General features: G+C 40.5%; 2 protein-coding genes across 44 annotated transcripts in view; both read right to left on the bottom strand.

The window, feature by feature from the left end:
* The window catches only part of FBXO34 (F-box protein 34), a 110,231-nt gene that overhangs the window by 63,223 nt on the left and 25,933 nt on the right, over positions 1-21,075 (bottom strand). For 18 of the 43 annotated variants that reach the window (XR_010150804.1, XR_010150801.1, XR_010150803.1 and 15 more), the window contains exon 2: positions 1,560-1,726. The gene's annotated coding sequence lies outside the window, so the exon portion shown is untranslated. 43 annotated transcript variants of the gene reach the window in all.
* Positions 18,674-20,347, bottom strand: LOC101057146 (putative charged multivesicular body protein 4B-like protein CHMP4BP1). Its single transcript, XM_063793406.1, has 2 exons — positions 20,288-20,347; positions 18,674-19,818 (listed from the first exon to the last, which is right to left on the bottom strand). The coding sequence occupies exon 2, from the start codon at positions 19,652-19,654 to the stop codon at positions 19,139-19,141; it is 516 nt and encodes a 171-aa protein (XP_063649476.1). The 5' UTR covers positions 19,655-19,818; positions 20,288-20,347; the 3' UTR covers positions 18,674-19,138.

Below are 21,075 nucleotides of genomic sequence, written 5' to 3'. Positions count from 1 at the left end.
GCAGGCAAATACCTACCCTTGCAAAAGGCTGAAGATGATCTTTGCAGAGGGTTAAAACAGAGGATTATCTGGACTAGGGATCACGATGTAAGGTGGGACAGTTTAAGTGAACATGTGCATGCCAGATCCCACTCCATGGTGGGTTGGTAAATGTTTACCAGCTGGCTAAAGGAAGGGGGAATGGGGAGAATGAGGGCAGTTGTTTGTAGTATTTGCTGATTCTGCGGTATAAATATCTTACCATGGCAGCTTCAAGCTACTAAATGATGTCACTGAACACAGTTCAGAAGAGATGCACAGTATATATTACTATACAGTATTTCACCATATAAACAGAATAGGAGAGCATCCATAATAACAAAATGTAACAAAACAATTAGAAAGTGATGAGTTTTTAGTATTTATTACCGTTTTTGGTTTTGTTTTGTTTTGTTTTGAGACAGGGTCTCACTCTGTCACCCAGGCTGGAGTGCAGTGGCACAATCTTGGGTCACTGCAACCTCTGCCTTCCCGGGCTCAAGGCCTTCTCCCACCTCAGCCTCTCAAGTAGCTGGGACCACAGGCATGCACGACCTCGCCTGGCTAATTTTTACATTTATCTTGGCTTTTTATATAACTTATTTAACTACAAATTTGTATAATTTTAAATAATTGTTATATTTAGCAACTGGCTTGCAAAATTTCTGAAAATTTAACAATTGGCTCTGATAAGTTAGTATGAACCAGCTCTAACACACCACTGACCCGAGCCCCCTCTACCCCTTCCCAAAAGGCTGACACAGTAAGGCCTTGACTTCCAGGGAGGGGAAACTGGAAGAGGCTTCTATGGGAAATCTGATCAGCCATTATTCTAAAAGGAGAAACACAGAGATACTGAAAAATTCCCCAGTCTAAATTTGCCAGCCAGATCATCCCCCAGTGAAGCTTAGTTGATAAGCCGTACTTGCATATTCAGAGCTTCTAATCAGTTTTTTTAGAATCTCACTATTGAATATGAGCAAACAGCTAGATATCTCTAGCATAAAAGATAGAGACAAAAACAAGAAAAACAAGTTGGAAAAAAGAGAGCAGGATCAACTTTATAGGCGTGTGACTTGGCCAGTCATGCAGAGCCGTGGACTTTGAGTCTGAAAATCGGTTTAATGCTCTGCTGTTGCCGTCTTGAAATTCTTTTATGGCTTTTTTTTTTCTTTCAGATGTTCCTGCTCTGTTGCCCAGGCTGTAGTGCAGTGGCATGATCTCAGCTCAATGCACCGCAACCACCCAGGTTCAAGTGATCCTCCCACCTCAGCCACCTGAGTAGGTGGGATATAGACATGTGCCACTGTGCTAGGCTTTTTTTTTTTTTTTTTTGGTAGAGACAGGGTTTTGCCATGTTGCCCAGGCTGGTCTCAAACTCCTGAGCTCCAGGGATTCACCCACCTCTACCTCCCAAAGTGCTGGGATTACAGGTGTGAACCACTACACCCAGCTAATTTTTTTTTTATTTTTGTAGAGACAGGGTTTCACCATTTTGCCCAGTCTGGTCTCGAACTCCTGAGCTCAAGCAATAGACCTACCTTGGCCTCCCAAAGTGCTGGGATTACAGGCGTGAGCCATTGCACCCAGCCTGTAGTGGAATTGTTTAACAAATGCTGAACAAGGGACTCCACATGTTCATCCTGTACTCAGCCCTGCAAATTATGTAGTCAATTCCTGATAGAGACTATGCAGGCAGAAGAAACCTCTGGAGAAAAAGAAATCATTATTATTTTCAGAAATATAAGAGAAAATATTCAAATAAGAAGAGCAGTATGCTACCAAAAAAAAAAAAGAAGACTAAAAGGTGATACAGGGCAAGCACAAGCATGCTTTCTCAGTAGAAATGAAAAGCTGAAAAAAATACAAAGAAATGAAAAACTCAATAGAAAAGGAGAAAAACATTGGAAGACCAGTCCAAAATGTTCAATATCTGAATAACAAGGTTCAAGAGAAAACTAAGGAAGAAAAAAGGAGGGGAGAAAGTCATCAACAAAAGAATGCAAAAGTAGTTGCCAGATTGCAGGGGTTCATAATTACTCACAATGATGGAAAGGATTCATCAAGTACTCAGCATCAAGTACCTCACCACATTAAGGCACATTATTGTGAAATGTCTAATGCTGAGGGACAAAGAAAAGAACTGATAACATGAAAAATCAGGAATCAGAATGGCTTAGGTCTTCAGGAGCAATGCAGGAAGCATAGAAGAAACTAGAGAACAATGGAGCTTCCCTTTAAAATTCCAAAGGAAAATTTTCAAGCTAAATTTTATACCCAACCATACAATCGATTAAGAGTAAGAACAGAGTAAGACATTTTCAGCCTATTAGGATCTCAAAGTTTAACTTACATAAACCCTTTCACACAGGCAACTACTTGGAGAACCTGTTCTGCCAAGATTAAAAACTAAACCAAGAAAGAAGACATGAAATCTAAGAAACAGGTAATCCAATACAAAGAGGTAATGAATATCTCTAAGGTGCTGGTAAAGGGAAGTCCCAGGATAACTGGTATACATAAAACCAGTAGGCAACCAGTCCAGACGGGAACACATCTTCAGGAGTATGAAGATAATAGAATACTTGAAGTGTCTGACTTTCCTGAAAGTAAATAAGGACAAGTTACAATTTGAAATAAATTAGTAAGAAGTTAACAGAAAAGTAAACAATAAAGAAAAATATAAATTTCATGGAAAACCAAAAGTAATAAAGTAAAAGTAGTCACAATTACTACATGGCTTAACTGTGAATCTTTTTTTTTTTTTTTTTTTTGAGACGGAGTCTCGCTCTGTCGCCCAGGCTGGAGTGCAGTGGCGCGATCTCGGCTCACTGCAAGCTCCGCCTCCCGGGTTCACGCCATTCTCCTGCCTCAGCCTCCTGAGTAGCTGGGACTACAGGCGCCCGCTACCACGCCCGGCTAATTTTTTGTATTTTTAGTAGAGACGGGGTTTCACCGTATTAGCCAGGATGGTCTCGATCTCCTGACCTCGTGATCCGCCCGCCTCGGCCTCCCAAAGTGCTGGGATTACAGGCGTGAGCCACCGCGCCCGGCCAACTGTGAATCTTAACATGCACTTTCAGTCTTAATGTGTCAACACTGAATACTAGAATACTAGTCTAAGCAATGTTATAAATACCTATACCAGGGAAATGTGGGGACAAAAACATTCCTGGGGATGAGAAAAAAGAACTAAATCCTCAAGTGCCACAATGGGAAATCAAAAGATACCTGAAGCTGAGAAATCAAGAAATCAGAATACAAGAATGCTGTTAAGAACATGGAGGTAAATGCAAAAATAATAAGCTAAAAGAAAGCCTCCAAGAGGGAGAAGTGGGGGGATGAAGTGGGGGGATGAAGTGGGAGAAAGACTGACGCTTTTCAAAACAAGTCTTAAACAGCTATCAACTAAACTATGCACATTTAATACTTCAATCAAAAACACAATATAAAAGGATAAGAATAGTGATAAAAGTTCAAAACGTTTTAGTTCTTTTTTCAGATTAAATTTTTCCAACAAGTTTTTTTCTTTCATTTGTTGTATTCTCCAATTTTTCTACAACAAAAATTTATTGCTGTATAATCAAAATTTAATATTATCATCTATCATTTTATACATACCTGTTACTACTGTCTGATATTCAAAATCATCTGTAACTCCCTTATTTTCAGCTGTTCCTATGTCATATGATACCCAATCCATTCCCAGGGAACAGACTCAAGGGGAGACAAAACATTTATGTGATACCCAATCTGGCACACCTCAGGAAGATAGCAGCTTCCCTTCCGGGAGGTAGCTCAGCAGTTTACACCAAGGTGTGTATTTGGGTAACTATCTCACATTAGGTTTCCCTCTGCAAGGCTACAGTCTGTCAAAGCACTGTTAAGACCGTTTCCACTTAAGTTGTGAGAAACTGATAAACACAATAAACTCTAGAATGTGCCCTAAGGTGGCAACAAAATCCTTTTTTTTTTCATATCTTTATTATTCCCAACACTAAATTACAGGTTTTCAGGGCTGGGCATTGTGGCTCATGCCTGTAATCCCAACACTTTGGGAGGCCTAATTGGAAGGATCACTTGAGCCTAGGAGTTCCAGACCACCCTGGGCAAAAAAGGGAGACCTCAGCTCTCAAAAAAATTGAAATAAAAAATAAAATTGCCAGGGATGGTGGCATGCCTGTGGTCTTAGCTGCCTGTGAGGCTGAGTTAGGAGGATCACTTTGAGCCAGGAAGGTCGAGGCTGCAGTAAGTTGTGATCATGCCACTGCACTCCAGCCTGCATGCCAGAGCAAGACCCTGTCTCACACACACACAGTTTCTAGTATATGTGATATCATTAGGCTTTGTGTCCCCAGCCAAATCACATCTTGAATTATAATCCCCATAATCTCCGCATGTCAAGGGAGGGAGCAGATGGAGGTAAATGAATCATGGTGGGGGTGGTTTCCCCCATGCTGTTCTAATGACAGTGAGGTCAGTTCTCACGAGATCTGATGGTTTTGTAAGTGTTTGGTAGCTCCTCCTGCGTTCATTCTCCCAACTGCCACATTGTGAAGAAGGTGTCTGCTTCTTCACCTTGTGCCATGATGGTAAGTTTCCTGTGTTCGCCCAGCCATGTGAAACTGTGAGTCAATTAAACCTCTTTCCTTTATAAATTACCCAGTTTCAGGCAGTTTTTTTTACAGCAATGTGAGAACAGACTAATACAGTAAATTGATATCAAGAGTGGGGCACTGCTATAAAAATACCCGACAATGTGGAAGCAATTTTGGAACTGGGTAACAGGCAAAGGTTGCAACAATTTGGAGGACTCAGAAGAAGACATGAAGATGTGGGAAAGTTTGGAACTTCCTAGAAACTTGCTGAATGGCTCTGACCAAAATGCTGATAGTGACATGGACAATGAAGTCCAGGATGAGGTGGTCTCAGATGAAGAGGAGGACTTATTGAGAACTGGAATAAAGGTGACTCTCAGTATGTTTTAGCCAAGAAACTGGTAACATTTTGCCCCTACCTTAGAGATCTGTGGAACTTTGAACTTGAGACAGATGATTTAGAGTATCTCGTAGAAGAAATGTTTACGCCGCAAAGCTTAGGAGGTGACTTGGATGCTCTTAAAAGCACTCAGTTTTAAGCATTCACAAAGAGATGGTTTGGAATTGGAACTTAAGTTTAAAAAGGAAGCAGAGCATAAAAGTTTGGAAAATTTGCAGCCTGATGATGTGACAGAAAAGAAAAAACCACTTTCTGAGGAGAAATTCAAGCCAGCTACAAAAATTTGCATAAGTAACAAGGAGCCAAATGTTAATTGCTAAGATGATGGGGAAAATGTCTCCAGGGCATGCCAGAGGTCTTCACAGCAGCCCCATCCCATCACAGGCCTGGAGGCCCAGGAGGAAAAAATGGTTTCCTGGGCCAGGCCCACAGCCTTGCTGCTTTGTGCAGTCTCAAGACTTGGTGTCTCGCATCCCCACTGGGGTGAAAATGGAGCAACGTACAGCTCAGGCCATTACTTCAGAGGGTGCAAGCCCCAAGCCTTGGCAGCTTACACATGGTGTTGGGCCTGCAGGTGCACGGAAGTCAAGAATTGAGGTTTGAGAACCTCCACCTAGATTTCAGAGGATGTATGGAAACATCTGGATGATCAGGCAGAAGTTTGCTGCAGGGTGGAGCCCTCATGGAGAACCTCTGCTAGGGCAATGCGGAAGGGACATGTGGGGTCGAAGCCCCCAGAGTCTCCACTGGGGTACTGCCTAGTGGAGCTGTGAGAAGAGGGCCACCATCCTCCAGACCCCAGAATGGTAGGGCCACTGACAGCTTGCACCGTGCTTCTAGAAAAGCCACAGATACTCAAGGCCAGCCCGTGAAAGCCTCTGGGAAGGGGGCTATACCCTGAAGAGCCACAGGTGGAGCTGCCCAAGGCCATGGGAGCCTAAATCTTGCATCAGTGTGACCTGGATGTGAGACATGGAGATCATTTTGGAACTTTAAGGTTTTTGTTTGTTTGTTTGGAGACAAAGTCTCACACTGTGTCTCCCAGGCTGGAGTGCAGTGGTGTGATCTCAGCTCACTGCAACCTCCACCTCCCAGGTTCAAGTGATTCTCCTGACTCAGCCTCCCAAGTAGCTAGGATTACAAGCGCATGCCACCACACGCAGCTAATTTTTGTATTTTTAGTAGAAACGGAGTTTCACCATGTTGGTCAGGCTGGTCTCAAACGCCTGACCTCGTGATCTGCCTGCCTCAGCCTCCCAAAGTGCTGGGGATTACAGACGTGAGCCACTGCACCTGGCCAGAACTTTAAGATTTAATGAATAATTAGCTGCGCATGGTGGTGGGCACCTGTAATCTCAGCTACTTGGGAGGCTGAGGCAGGAGAATTGCTTGAACCCAGGAGGTGGAGGTTGCAGTGAGCTGAGATTATGCCACTGCACTCCAGCCTGGGCAACAAGACCAAAACTCCCTCTCAGAAAAACAAACAACAAAATAAAAAAGGATTTAATGACTGCCCAGCCAGATTTTGGACTTACATGGGACCTGCAGGCCCTTTGTTTGGGCTAATTTCTCTCACTTGGAACAGGAACATTTACCCAATGCCTGTATCCGATCCACTGTATCTTGGAAGTAACTAACTTGCTTTTGATTTTACAGGCTGCTAGGCGGAAGGGACTTGCCTCATCTCACATGACACTTTGGACTTGGACTTTAGAGTTAATGCTGGAGTGAATTAAGACTTTGGGGGGCTGCTGGGAAGGCATGATTGGCTTTGAAATGTGAAAGGGACATGAGATTAGGAAGGGCCAGGAACACAATGATATGGTTGGGCTTTGTGTTCCCACCCGACTCTTATCTTGAATTATAATCCCCATAATCCCCACATGTCAAGGAAGAGAGCAGGTGGAAGTAACAATCATGGGGCAGTTTCTCCCATGCTGTTCTCCTGTTAGTGAATGAATTATCACGAGATCTGATGGTTTTGTGTTTGCTAGTTCCTCCTGTGTTCCTTCTCCCTCCTGCCACATTGTGAAGAAAGTATCTGCTTCACCTTCCACCACTGAGTTTCCTGAGTCCTCCCAAGTCATGTGGAACTGTGAGTCAATTAAACCTCTTTCCTTTATAAATTACAGTCTCAGGCAGTTTTTTTGCAGCAGTGTGGACTAATACAATATGTAAATTGCAACATGCAGTATATTGTTTTAATGCAATCAAACAGCATTTGTTCTTATTTTGTCTTTATATATGTCAGGTTGGATTTTTTTTTTTTTTCCTTGCAGTGATAGGTTGACTCTTATGTAGCTACAAAAGTTAGTGTGGTCAGAGTTTATAAAACAGTTCAGATAAGAAAACGCTATCACCTCTTGTGTTTACCTCCGAACTGGATGATGGTCATCATAGGATGTTTAAGAAATTTGCTTAGCAAAGAGAATTGAGGCAATCTGCAAATAGATATAGTCCAGCCAAGGCAGATACACATGTTTTCACTTATTCCCTTAAGAGTGATTTGATTTGTATGGATTTGGTATAGAATCACTTCTGGATTTAAGGAAAACTAAACAAGGTTTTACAGCTTATTATGTTGGCAGGCAGGCAGGCAGGCACGAAGAAACCCTAATCTAAAAGATTCCTTTTACACTTAAAATTGAGGTAGGACAGACATACCTGAAGGCATAGTCTACATTTCTCATCTTCATTCTTCCTAATGAGGCCAAAAATTATCCTGTCTCCATTATTAATCAGTAAATCCTGGTTTGGTGGTGTGACCTGCAGATCCATGAGCACTCCCCACTTCCACTCTTAACACCAGTAAAATACTCTCCTGGCATGAAATGCTACTTGAATTTTTCTCTCAACTGGCAACAAAAGTAACCTGCTACTAGCATTTCTCTTTTTCTCAAAGCCAAATTAAATTTTGCCAATTTACACAGAGAACAAACATACTTCCACATTAATAGCTATTACCAACTTGGTCTTATTCAAACCTTTATGTTCACACTCCAGTACTTTAGGTAAACAGTACTAATCTCTTCTCCATTCTAGATAGCTCACAGGCTTCAAGGAAGTTCATCTGGTTTCTTGCTACCTCCATCCATCCCCATCTCAACCTTCCCAAAAAAGCAACTCAAGTTTTTTGTTTTGTTTTTGAAACAGCTTACTTTTTCCATCCTGAGTTTTCCCAAACTATTTCAGGGTTCTGACAATTCTGCCTGTGACTAAGTCTTCTCCTGGGAATAGCTGCCTCATTATCACTATTAAAAACAGTCACTCCTAATACTGACTGATAAGGATCAGAAAACTCATTGTAACTCAATGCAAATCCCACCCTACCCAATCTAAAGATAAATGCATTACGAATGGAATAACAGGCTCACCAAAGGACAGAACTCCAGTGGTCTTTGTGTCACAATGAAGCTACTGAGTTTTGTATGTATTTCTAATTATTACAAATATGAAGAAATTATTACCATTTCTTCCCTCATAACCAGTTAGTATGTAAATTACTAACAGTCAAGCAAGCAAAAAAATTAAAAACAGACACACAAAAACTCAGCAGTGAATGCACTAATATTTTTAAAGTAATGCAGCCTTCCAACTGATTTTCTGTTTCAGAAATAATTTTATGCAGTACATGTGTTGTGTGGGTAACTTTTGTTCTTGGCAAGCTAGTCCTCCTGCTTGAAAAATCAGGTAAGTTTAAATAAGAGGTCTTCTCCTAACCCCTCAAATGGAACAACTGCTTAGAAGCTTAATTCTTGCAAAAAGGATATCCAAATAATCATAAATTTATTTTTATCATCATTTTGCTCTATCTAGCTTGCTCAGTACTAGAGGAATGTGACACAATCATAGCCCATCATTCTGGAAACCTGAGACATTGCTGTAGAGACATCTCCCCCATCCACACACCGCCACACTCCTGCAAAAAAACCAGCAGTGTCCAAAAAGTTTTTTTCACATCAACCTTGGCCATTTTGTATTCATAGGAATATTTAACTTTGTTCCATAAACTCTTCTGGAAGTGTGTAAAGACTATAAACTCCCATAATACTTTTTTGAAGCAAAAAGTGTGTATACCCACACACACAGAATACCAATTATATTAAAATACAGTTAAAATAGTTTCAAAAACTAATGATATTAAATACATGTTTGTCTTTTTAACATATTAAATAAGCTCTAATAACAAGTCTACTAGTTACCATAATTTCCAAATTGTGATCAACACAAACGATATTTTCATGATGTCTGCAAGAACTACACTGTAATAAGAAAATAGCTGTGATTTCTGTTGATGACAAAATCACAGGTACTGGTAGTACTGCAGCGGTTAGAAAGAAATGCTACATTTCAGTCAGAGACCAGCAAAAATAAGTAACTTTTTTCTCAAATTCACAGACCTCTGAAGCTTTTAAACCATAATCATTCTCAAGCATTTAAAGAGGTACTGAGATCTCTTGGTTCAAACTCTTCATTTTAAAGATGAGGGAATTAAGGAGGAATTTGATGATATTGCTTGCCTAGAGTATCTTGATTCCAAATCAGGAATCACTGGGTATTGTTTACAGTAAACCACTGTTTTCTTCTGAAAACCTGAACCTCAAATCTAGCAATACTTGGCAGTTACAATAGAGAGTAAAGAACAATATACTTCAAGGTAAGGAAACCTATTATAGTTTCTATGTGAACCTCAGTTTCATCATCTGTAAAATAAAGATAATTAACCCGACTATGGAAGAACCTTAACATGAAAACCAAATTTTAAAATCCATGTTACATACTACAGCGAGGCAAGGCTGTTAATAAATTACATGAGAAATTGGACAAGTTATTCTTTTTCCTTAGTGTACTTTTAGTATCATCAAATACTGATTTATTTCATACATTAAATACCTTTAAAACTATCCAGTAGATCTCCTGAAGAACAAACTGACTTTAGTAATAAGCCTCTTCAAATGAAAAATATGTTTAGAACAAAAAACTAGCTTTGAGTCAGATATGTGCCTGTAATAAAATATATGCCTGCAACTCTATGCAAAATGTTTGTTTTCTCTGACCCTCTGTATTAGTCTGTTCTCGCACTACTAATCACAATCATAGCAGGTGAATGAGGTGCAAAGTCACGTCTTACATGGCAACAGGCAAGAGAGCTTGTGCAGGAGAATCCCATTTATAAAACCATCAGATCTGGTGAGACTTATTACCACGAGGAGAACAGTATGGGAGAAACCTGCCCTCATGATTCAATTATCTCCACCTGGCCCTACCCTTGACACATGGGGATTATTACAATTCAAGGTGAGATTTGGGTGGGGGCACAGCCAAACCATTTCATCCTCCATTTCTGAATCAGTAAAATGGGAATAAATGCTAACAGTCACATGAGAGCATGAAGGTCATTAAATGTCAGTCCCCTTCTCTTAAAAGGTATCCATGACAAATATATAATTTAGAGGTAACCTCCTAAAGCAACAAGGAAACTTTTCTAATTTTTGCATTATATTTACTTTTTCCTCCATCACTTGATAAAGTTATTTTAAATCAGAATCAAGTAGGACACAAAAAAACCTTTGCTCATGTCAGTAGGTTATCTCTCAGCAACTTAAACACTCAAATCGCCAGCCATTCTTTCTACCTTGTTTATAAAGAAATTACAAGGTAAAGAGCTGCAGTGAAGTAAAGGGATTATAACCAAATTTCTAAACCAGACAGAAGTAAATAAACATTTGGAGGACAAGAGTCACACAAAATAATTTAACAGCTTAAGTGTTTAATCACAGAAGTGGGGGAAAAAATGCCAACAGCAGCAAGGCCACTCACCTTCTTCCCACACATTGTTTTGCCTGCCTCCACGAAAAGAATTCAAAGAGGTCCGCTTAAAGTTACAGTGACAAATATGCAAACACATTTTAGTTGACTATAAAAACATACTGAAAATACAGTAGGTAGTCCAGAGAACACAAAAGGCTAGTAGTACAAAGCAGATCTGCTAAACAGAGGGGCGGAAAAAAGAACCATTATCTGTCATGCCCTCCTGTCACACCCTTTTATTTGTAGCCATAACTGCAAGCTGTTTTAAAGACAATGGCAATGTGATTAAGGGTACCTTCATGCTGTGCCAAAGCACATATACATAGCAATTCAGAACAATCAGTCTTACTTTCATGAGAGCAAAGGGTGCAGCCAAATGAAATGGGTGGATACCATATTAAACAATCTCGGAATTAGCTAATAGGATATAGGAAAAAATGATTCCAATGCAGATGCTAAGTTCCCTTCCTCCTTTACACAATAAAAATTTTTATTATTTGAAAAGCACTACTTGAGAAAGGTTTCCATTTAGTAAGACCTAAATATGGCCTGTTTTTTGTTTTGTTTTGTTTTGTTTTGAGATGGAGTCTCGCTTTGTCACCCAGGCTGAACTGCCGTGATGCAATCTCAGCTCACTGCAACCTCCACCTCCCAGGTTCAAGTAATTCTCCTGCCTCAGCCTCCCGAACAGCTGGGATTACAGGCGTGTGCCACCATGTCTGGCTAGTTTTTGTATTTTTAGTAGAGACAGGGTTTCGCCATGTTGGCCAGGCTGGTCTCCATCTCCTGACCTCAAGTGATCTGCCCCCTCGGCCTCCTAAAGTGCTGGGATTACAGGCGTGAGCCACCACACCCAGCCAGCCTGTTTTTAAACAAAAGTTTGAAAGACCACGTACCATTTCCTTGTATAATTTGTTAACTTAAAATATATGCACTGGATACTGGATTTGACATCATGTAATTTTCAAAATGACGCTGTGTAGAAATGACTTTAGTGGAAAACTTTAAAAACATATAAGCATTGCAACTCTAAAGAAAACCACTTGTTTCACAAACAATAAAAGTGCAAACTGAATGAAGCCAACAAGTAACAACATAAAGGCTAATGTGTGGTTTGTTGTGGGTTTCTACTGCTTTTATTCCTTAGGAAACAAATTACTCTCTCATATGGTTTCCCTGACTCCATTTTCCCTAATCATAATGAAGTCCAAAACATTAAGCAATTAAGCAACTTTTTGGAAGTTTAGTGTTCACATAACTCAACTTCATGGCTTACTACAAGCTGAGCATAAACTCAAATTGTTTTTAATGACTGGGAAAAGAGGAGGACTATGTATTATATACATGCACACATATTTAAGTAGGCCTTTAAGCTAGAATGTAAAGTTCAGTTGATCAAACACTGAACTATTTTACTACTAGACCACACAGGTTTAAAATGTGATACTTTGTCATTGTGGCTCTGTTGACAGGCTTCAGAGCAAAAATCAGAAAGGAGATGAAAAACCAGCCTCAACAATGATAAATCATGACTTTACAGCCAAATCAGTGTAGCCTTATACATAGATACAGTACTTGCAGTAACCGGGAGAAATGTGCGGGATAAAATTCAGATCGGGAAAAATCCTGCTATTGAGCTAATTCAGTAAAAATTGTTATAACGTAATTTTATTGCTGACTTTCCCCCTCACCTGTACGACTCCTGTTGTAGAGGCTTTAAGACTTTTTTTTTTTTTTTTTTTTTTTTTTTGAGGAGTGCAGTGGCACGATCTCGGCTCACTACAACCACTGCCTCCTGGGTTGAAGCTATTCTGCCTCAGCCTCCCGAGTAGCTGGGGACTACAGACACGCACTACCACACCTGGCTAATTTTTGTATTTTTTGGTGGAAATGGGGTTTCACCATGTTGACCAGGCTGGTCTCGAACTCCTGACCTCAAGTGATCCACTCGCCTCAGCCACCACGCACCGCACCCGGACTAAGACTTCTTTTTTTTTTTTTTTTTTTTTTTTGAGATGCAGTCCCCACTCTGTCACCAGGCTGGAGTGCAGTGGTGCAATCTCGGCTCACTGCAACCCCCACCTCCCGGGTTCAAGTGATTATTCCCCTGCCTCAGCCTCCTGAGTAGCTGGGACTACAGGTGCGCACCACCATGCCCAGCTAATTTTTTTTTATTTTAGTAGAGACAGGGTTTCACCCATGTTGGCCAGGATGGTCTCAATCTCCTGACCTCATGATCCACCCGCCTTGACCACCTGAAGTGTTGGGATTATAGGCATGAGCCATCAGGCCCGGCCAAGACTCATTTTTGAAATAGTCTTTTTCAGTTGCAATTCCAATCACTAATTAGGATTTTTATTTGAGGTTAGTTAAATGCTGGTGTGAGAGAAATCTATTGCTCAAACTAAACTGAAAGGGAAGTTGATTAAAAGGGAGTTCAGCAACTCCTGCCCTAATGTACTCTAAGAATAGGAACAGACTATGATAATTTTCACCAAAAAGTACAAAAACAAAATAGGTTAAAAACACATTTTAAATCTTTTTAAAAAAGATTTTGAAAAACCAAACCTGTTTCATAGAGCTCCAAACCTAGAAAGATTATTACAATAAAAATGGGCTAGGCTGGGTTGGGCACAATGGCTCAAGCCTATAATCAACACTTTGGGAGGCTGAGGCGGGAGGATCACTTGAGGCCAGGAGTTCGAGACCAGCCTGGAAAACACAGCAAGCCCTCATCTCTACTAAAAATGTAAAAATTAGCTGGGCACAGTGGTATGTACTTGTGGTCCCAGCTACTCCAGAGGCTGAGGCAGAGGATCACCTGAGCCCAGGAGTTTGACCTTGCAATGAGCTAAGATCATCTCACTGCACTCCAGCCTGAGTGACAGAGCAAGACCTTGTCTCAAAAATGGAAAAGCAGGGTGAGGGACTGGCTGGCTGCTATGGCTCATGCCTATAATCCAAGCATTCTGAGGCTGGAGAGGGAGGACTGCTTGAGGCCAGGAGTTTTATACCAGCCCGGGCAACATAGTGAGATCCTGTCTCTATAAAAAATCTTAAAAATTAAAAAAAAAGTAAAAGAGAAAGATTTTCAAGGATGAGAATAACCATGATGGTGTTAACGAGTTAAGGAGCTGGTGTTTCAAGTACTGAAAATAATCTGCTATTCCTAACATAAAAAGTACAGCACTCAATACATGGTAGAGTTTTTACTGTTTTTAATGATAGAAATGAGGTTACCATAGTAAAAGCTAAAATCACAAGCATAAACATAGACTTAGAGCTAGTTTCATTAGAATTAAGATATATGCTAACTCATACTAAACAATTTCATCACTTTAACTGCACACATGTCACTGTAACTAAGCAATAAATCCAAACACTATTCTTTCCCTGTTATCAGATGGCTTATTTCTGATGTAAAATCACTATTACAAGGGACACAAAACAGAGGGCTTCCCAGTAAGTCTGGTGAAACATTCTTTACATCAGTCCCAGAAGAACCATATAAATCACAGTAATCAAGGGGAACTGAAATTGACTCTCTATTCACCTCCCTTGCATCTGGACACTCTCATTTCTTCTTAGGCAGTAACATGGTCCTGGTACACATGGCTTCCTGGCCTCCACACTCACAACACTTGTCTGAACCTGCTGAGTTCATAACATCATTCTCCCTCTTTCACAAAAGTTTCTATTTTTATTAAGGGGGAGTGGGAAGCAAAATGAGGAAGAAGGAAATAAAGGGTTTTTTTTTTTTTTAAAAGAAAGATAAGTATGTTCCCATAAATTCCCAGAAACTTTACAACTATTAAAAAAAAAAAAAAAAAAGATAAGAATGGGAGAGGGGAGTTGTCCTAACTACCAAATTCTACTTTGTGATACTTGATACAAGTTGGTCTACTTAGTAAATTATGATATCATGACCTTAGATATACCCATTTACACATATAAGACTCTCACTCCTCCCAAAATTTTTAAAGCAAAATAGCATCTTAAGTCCTATAAAGCCTGGATTCTGCCCTAAGAGAAGCTACATCTTAGTTCTATGGCCTTGAGCATGTCACTATTTCTGAGTCTGACATTTCACAGAGTTGTGATGAGGATTAGATTACTTAGCAGAGTATCCAGCTGATACTATAATTATGCAGGTTCACTCTGTCTACTTTGTTCAAAGCAAATCAAAATTAGTGCTCCTTCTTGCATCATCTTTTTTCACAGCTGACAGTTCTTATAATGATGCTAACACACAGGGAGGCACTCAAAATTTAAAGAATAGCCTATGCTAAAAAAAAAAAAAAAAAGGCCTGTAAAGAGAAATTAATGCACATTAAAACGCACTATTCTGTTTTCAGAATTTATTCCAGAAAGAGAAACTATCTTTGCCTAAATTAAAGATCTTTAGGGGGCAAAACACTGCTGGCAAGACTTGCTCACCTCAGTAGTATTCAATCCCATGATCGGCTGACAAGCCCTGACAACTGTTAGCCTCTTTACTACTTCCACTATTCACCAAAAAAGGAAACACATCTAGTTCAAACCAAAGGCAAGTCCCTAATTCTTTGCTGCATTTGCCCCAAAACTACTTACATTAGTTTTTAAACGATTTTCCAAAGAAGAAAAGAGAATTTCTTAGTCTTTAACCAATTCTTCTCTAAACCCAAGAAACATCATAAAACTTGTTTCTGTATCTAGTAAGTAAGCACTTAGCACTACTTTCTAATTATAAAGCCTACTCTAGCCAGAGTCTATGAGTAAAATAGCTACTAAAGGGAGTTTAAAAGGCTTGAAAAGACTCCTGTATCTCCATACTTCCCTGCCCCCAAACAAGATAATACGGGCCAAGTGCAGTGGCTCACACCAGTAATCCTAGCACTTTGGGAAGCCAAAGCAGGAGGACTGCCTGAGGCCAGGCATTCCACACCAACCTGAGCAACATGGTGAGACCCTGCCTCAATTAAAAAAAAAAAAAAAAAAAAAAAAAAAGAGGCTACAGAGTCACTTGATGAGAACAAGGTTATTTAAAAATTTCTATTCTATTAACTGTCTAACATCATACAAACTTTGTACACAACCAGGCGAGGTAAACTAACAGATGACAATTATCCCAGGTCCAAATCTACCTATCTACCTATCTCTATATAGCTGACAGAGAAACATATTCCAAAAAATCACCTCCATGTAATGTCCTGCTATTCAAACCTAGAAGTTCAGATGGAATACTCCTATCAGTAAACTGTTTTGAGGTCTCATAAAAGAAACTATCACTTAAGGAGCCAGGACTGCTGCTTTATTTTTGTTCTCAATCGACTTTACACATGTAACTTTGCAACCAGTTTGCCTTTCCTTGCTGCTAGAGCTACATTTGCATCTTTTGGAGAGTCTCCTTATTTGGTCCCAGTTCCCTATGGCCTCTGATCTGCCACTCTGCCTTGCTGGTAATCCAATTATCATTCTTCCTATATGCTTAGAACTGATCTAATGCCTATCTGCTGAATTGTACTATCTGCCAGACAGGGACCAGAGGAGTAGGCATGGGGAGAGGGGCCAAGAAAAAGTAGACTGTGGTATGGTACACATGACATGACTCATCTGTTCTAACTGTTCCATAACCTGTCCTGACCAAGTGGCTCAGATAATACTGCCTGGCTCACTCTGACAGACTTGTTCTTGATCCCAATCAAACCCATTACACTGGGCATGACATCCCTGGCCACATGCCTTATACCTAAAACTGTCTACTGAAGAGAACAGAGTTTCACAATTAATTATGGACATACTTATAGAAAAGGAAATTAACATTCAAGTCTCCTCCCTAGATACTTTCTCACTCAAGACCTACCAAAGGCCACTGATATAAATACAGCAATGCCCTCATTTTACAGATGAGAAAACTATGGTACTTCACTATCTTCATGTTTAAGAAAATAAACCTAACAATACTAGCTGCTGTATAATGTTAACAAAGAAGTTTTTCTTGTTTTTTTTTTTTTGAGACAGGGTCTCACTTTGTCACCCAGGCTAGAGTGCAGTGGCACAATCACAGTTCACTGGAGACTTGACCTCCTGGGCTCAGGTGATCCTCCCACCTCAGCCTCCCGAGTAGCTAGGAATACAGGCACATGCCACCACACCTGGCTAATTTTTGAATTTCTGTTGAGATGGAGGTCTCACTGTGTTGCCCAGGCTGGTTTCAAACTCCTGGAGACAACCAATCCTCCCCTCCTGGCCTCCCAAAGTGCTGTGATTACAGGCATGAGCCACCGTGCCCAGCCAAGAACACTCTTTTTAACACTGTCCTACAGAGCTGATTTTTCTTGTTCGTTCTATGAAAAGTAGTCCACTGTAGTAACAAGGAATTTGGTTTACAACTTCTAATTCACTGTCATTTCACCTTACAAATTCTCCTTTACCAAAAAGAAAACACCACACCTTAGTGACTGGCACCATGTGCTTTTGTAGTATTTAAATCAAATTCTAAAATTTACAAAAGAATAACCTTAGTATATTCAGAATTACAAGAACATTTAGTATGCTCATTGGGATATAAGGCTTAATAAAAACACATCATTCATTCTAGACCGAATAATTCCTTCTGGGGAAGATACCTAAAATACTGTGTGGGAAAATGACCGACATTTCATTACACAGACTTTTGAACTGTTTTAAATTTTACCATGTGCATATATATTATATGCTAAGCACACCTCTAGATTCAATCACCAATTAACAGGAAATACAGGACATAAGAAAGTGTTGAACTGAGCCACAGATGTAATCATTAAAATCCAGACTCTGAGAAACACTAGAACAAATAACGTGGTTTCTTTTTTTTGAGACGGAGTCTCGCTCTGTCGCCCAGGCTGGAGTGCAGTGTCACAATCTCAGCTCACTGCAACCTCCGCCTCCCGGATTCAAGTGATTCTTCTGCCTCAGCCTCCCGAGTAGCTGGGACTACAGATGCGTGCCACCAGGTCTGGCTAATTTTTGTAATTTTTTGTAGTAGAGACAGGGTTTCACCATATTGGCCACGCTGGTCTGGAACTCCTGACCTCGTGATCCACCCGCCTTGGCCTCCCAAAGTGCTGGGATTGCAGGCGTGAGCCACCTCGCCCGGCCACAACGTGGTTTCTTGAACAAAAAACATTACCAAAGAGAGGTAGTAAAATGGACTATAGACTAAAGCCTAAAAATGGACTATAAAGGGTTAGACTTAAAGGTCATTACCAACTGCAAGGTAGAGACTTTATATGGATCCTGATTCAAACCATTACTAAAAAACTATGACATCTGAGACAAATGGAAATTTGAATACTAGATACTTGAAGATATTAAAGAATGAAGGGGTGATAATGGTATTGTGGATATATACATATGCAGATATAGTCTGTATCTTTAAAAGACAAGGATTCTTTAACATCAGTTATATATATGAGTTATACATGTATATGTAACTCATGTTAAAGAATCCTTATCCATACATAAATATATACACACATACACACTAATTTTAAAGAATCCTTTCCCTCTTTCAAAGATACAGACTAGACTGCCAATGAAATAATATCCACTCTGGAATTTGCCTGAGAATAATTCAGGAGGGGGAAGTTGGAGGGGAACAGTTCAACCAAACTTGGGCATGATTTGATAATTTCCCCTCCTACATGAGTAGAGTGGTTGATAACTGTTGAAGCTGGGTGATAAGTACATGAGGGTTTCTTATACGGATTCCACCTACTTTTGTTTGAAAATTTCCATAGCAAGTTAGAAAGTCAAACATTCACAAAATATTTGTATGTAAATGAAGAAAAATGGGTCATTGAAAAGTGATAACCACAAACTTGAATGTATTTTAATATTTTCAATATTTATTTTAATATTTTAGATAATCAAAAGGAATCTGAGGATACTAAGACTCAGATCTAAGGCAACAGATCAATCTGTTAGTTTTGTTAGGTGGGGATAATGGCACTGTGGTTATGGGGGGAAAATATCTTTTTAAAAGACACATACCGATGTAATTAGGGCCAATATGACATATCTAGAATTTGCTTTTTTTTGGATTTGCAAACACAGTTTATTTTACAGAAATTCAACATTATAAACAGCAGGCACTTCTCCCCCACAGCTCCCACGCCCCGCAACCCCCCTCTACCCGCCCCCACCCGTCCCCCTAGGTGCAGACCATGCTATGCAGAGAGTGAGCAGCAATGTGGCCCTACTGCTTTGGAGTGAGAGTCGAGAGCAATGGAACCTGCCTGCACCACATCCATCCTGCCCGCGCTGGACCCAGCCCAGTTCTCCAAATCCTTCATGTCGTCGTCTTCCTCTTCTTGGCAGGTTTTGATGGTAGGGCTATAGAGGGAACATTTGGTAGAAGGACTGTTTCGGGGCCACTGATTTCCAGCAAATTCTTGTCTGGTTGCTCCTGTTCTAGTTCTTCTAATTCCGCCATGAGCTCATCCTCGTCAGACTTTTCTCCAAACCCTACAGGTTTAGAAATTGCTGTTGAAATCTCCTCCTCAAGTTCTTGTTGGTCAGCAATGTCCTGCATTAACTCATCAACTTTATCGATGTCCATGTTGTCGTGGGCCGCCTTCTTGGCCTTGGCGGCAGAGCCCATGTTCTTGAGCACCTCGGTATTGGTGTTGGCGTTCTCCAGAGCCTGCTGCTGGAACTCGATGGTTGATAATGTGCCGTCGATCTGCGCCAGCTGCTTCTCATACCTCTTCTTACGCTTCAGTGCCTGGAGGGCCGCGCCCTTGTTTTTGGTGCCGTGCCTCTGCTCGATTTTCTTCTCCAGGAACTCCTGTTTCTTGCTTAACATCTCCTCCGCGTCCCGCAGCCGCTGGATGGCCTCCTGGAGGGTCGGGCCGCCCTTGCTGGCCTTACCCCCTCCAGCCCCGAACAGCGCTCGCCGCGCCAGCCTTCAACGCCCGCTCCGGCTGGGCTCTGGGTGGGCTCCGGCGCCCGCCCTCCTCCGCCTCCACCCTGCCAAATTTGCTTTTTTTAAAGATGAGGACAACAACAAGTAGGTCAAATGTAGGGGTAGGATAAAACTGGTACAAACATAAGGGCTCACTGACTCTACTTCTGTGTATGTTTCCATTTTAAAAAGTAGTAATAACAGTAGCAGTAAAATAGATTTCAAGGACTTCCTCCAACTCATCCAGGAGGGTAAAAAAAAGAAATAATCCTAGTTCAAATAAGGGTCAAGTATGGGAGAAGCAGGAGGAACCACTACACCAGGGGTGTCCAATCTTTTGGCTTCCCTGGGCCACACTGCAAGAACTGTCTTGGGCCACACATAAAATACACTAACGATATTTGATGAGCTTAAAAAAAACGCAAAAAAAAAAAAAACTCATAGTGTTTTAAGAAAGTTTACAAATTTGTGTTGGGCCGTATTCAAAGCCACAAGCTGCGGGTTGGACAAGCTTGCGCTACACATTTAACTCACCTGAGTTTCACAAACACTCAGCAGAGGGCGTGGTGAGGGAAGTTTCAACAATGTTCCTCCACTTACTGGAAGCAAAAAAAGTGTTTTGAGAAAAGAATTATTTCCTCCTGCCAGTCCTGCCCTAGACATCCATTTGTAAAGAAACTTTCAACATTTCTCAAGTCCAAGAAGTGGACGGTCAGTGTTTGTTTTGCATGGAACAAAGAAAGCTTCCCTAACATCCTAAGATGTACAATTCTGATTATACATACAGAGTTTCTGGGCGTGAAAACAGTATTTTTTCATTCCCAGTTTTTTGGCTGTGCTCCAAGATTTCTTTTTTTACCAAATAATCTTTAGTGAGATCCTTTATTGGGAAGAAGTAGAGGGTTTTTCAAAGACTTTTATGAAAATATTTGCACATACACATAGATATACATTTTAGCATTTCATGTAATGATAACAAGTGTTCTTTGAGGTTCTAAAAAGAAAAATAATCTAAAATTACCTAATCCTATCAAAATTTCCAATAGAGGCTATCACTACCATATCTAAATCACATAATCATTTTTGCTGGTAAAGAGAAAGGAAAATTAACATGCTCTGTGCACTTACTATATGCTAGGCATTTAACATGTATTTTAAACTAAATCTTCCTAACAACCCTAATAGGTGGGTAATATTATTGTCTAAATATTACAGATGAGAAAACTGGGGCACTGAGAGGCTAGTAAGGTGTTAACTTAGGGCACCAAATAGTAAATGGCAGAACCAGGATGTGAACCCTAGCAATCTGACTGCAACATTTG

Source organism: Pan troglodytes, chromosome 15, assembly GCF_028858775.2.
Source record: "Pan troglodytes isolate AG18354 chromosome 15, NHGRI_mPanTro3-v2.0_pri, whole genome shotgun sequence".
NCBI lineage: Eukaryota > Metazoa > Chordata > Mammalia > Primates > Hominidae > Pan > Pan troglodytes.
This window is presented reverse-complemented; position numbering and strand designations above follow the sequence as displayed.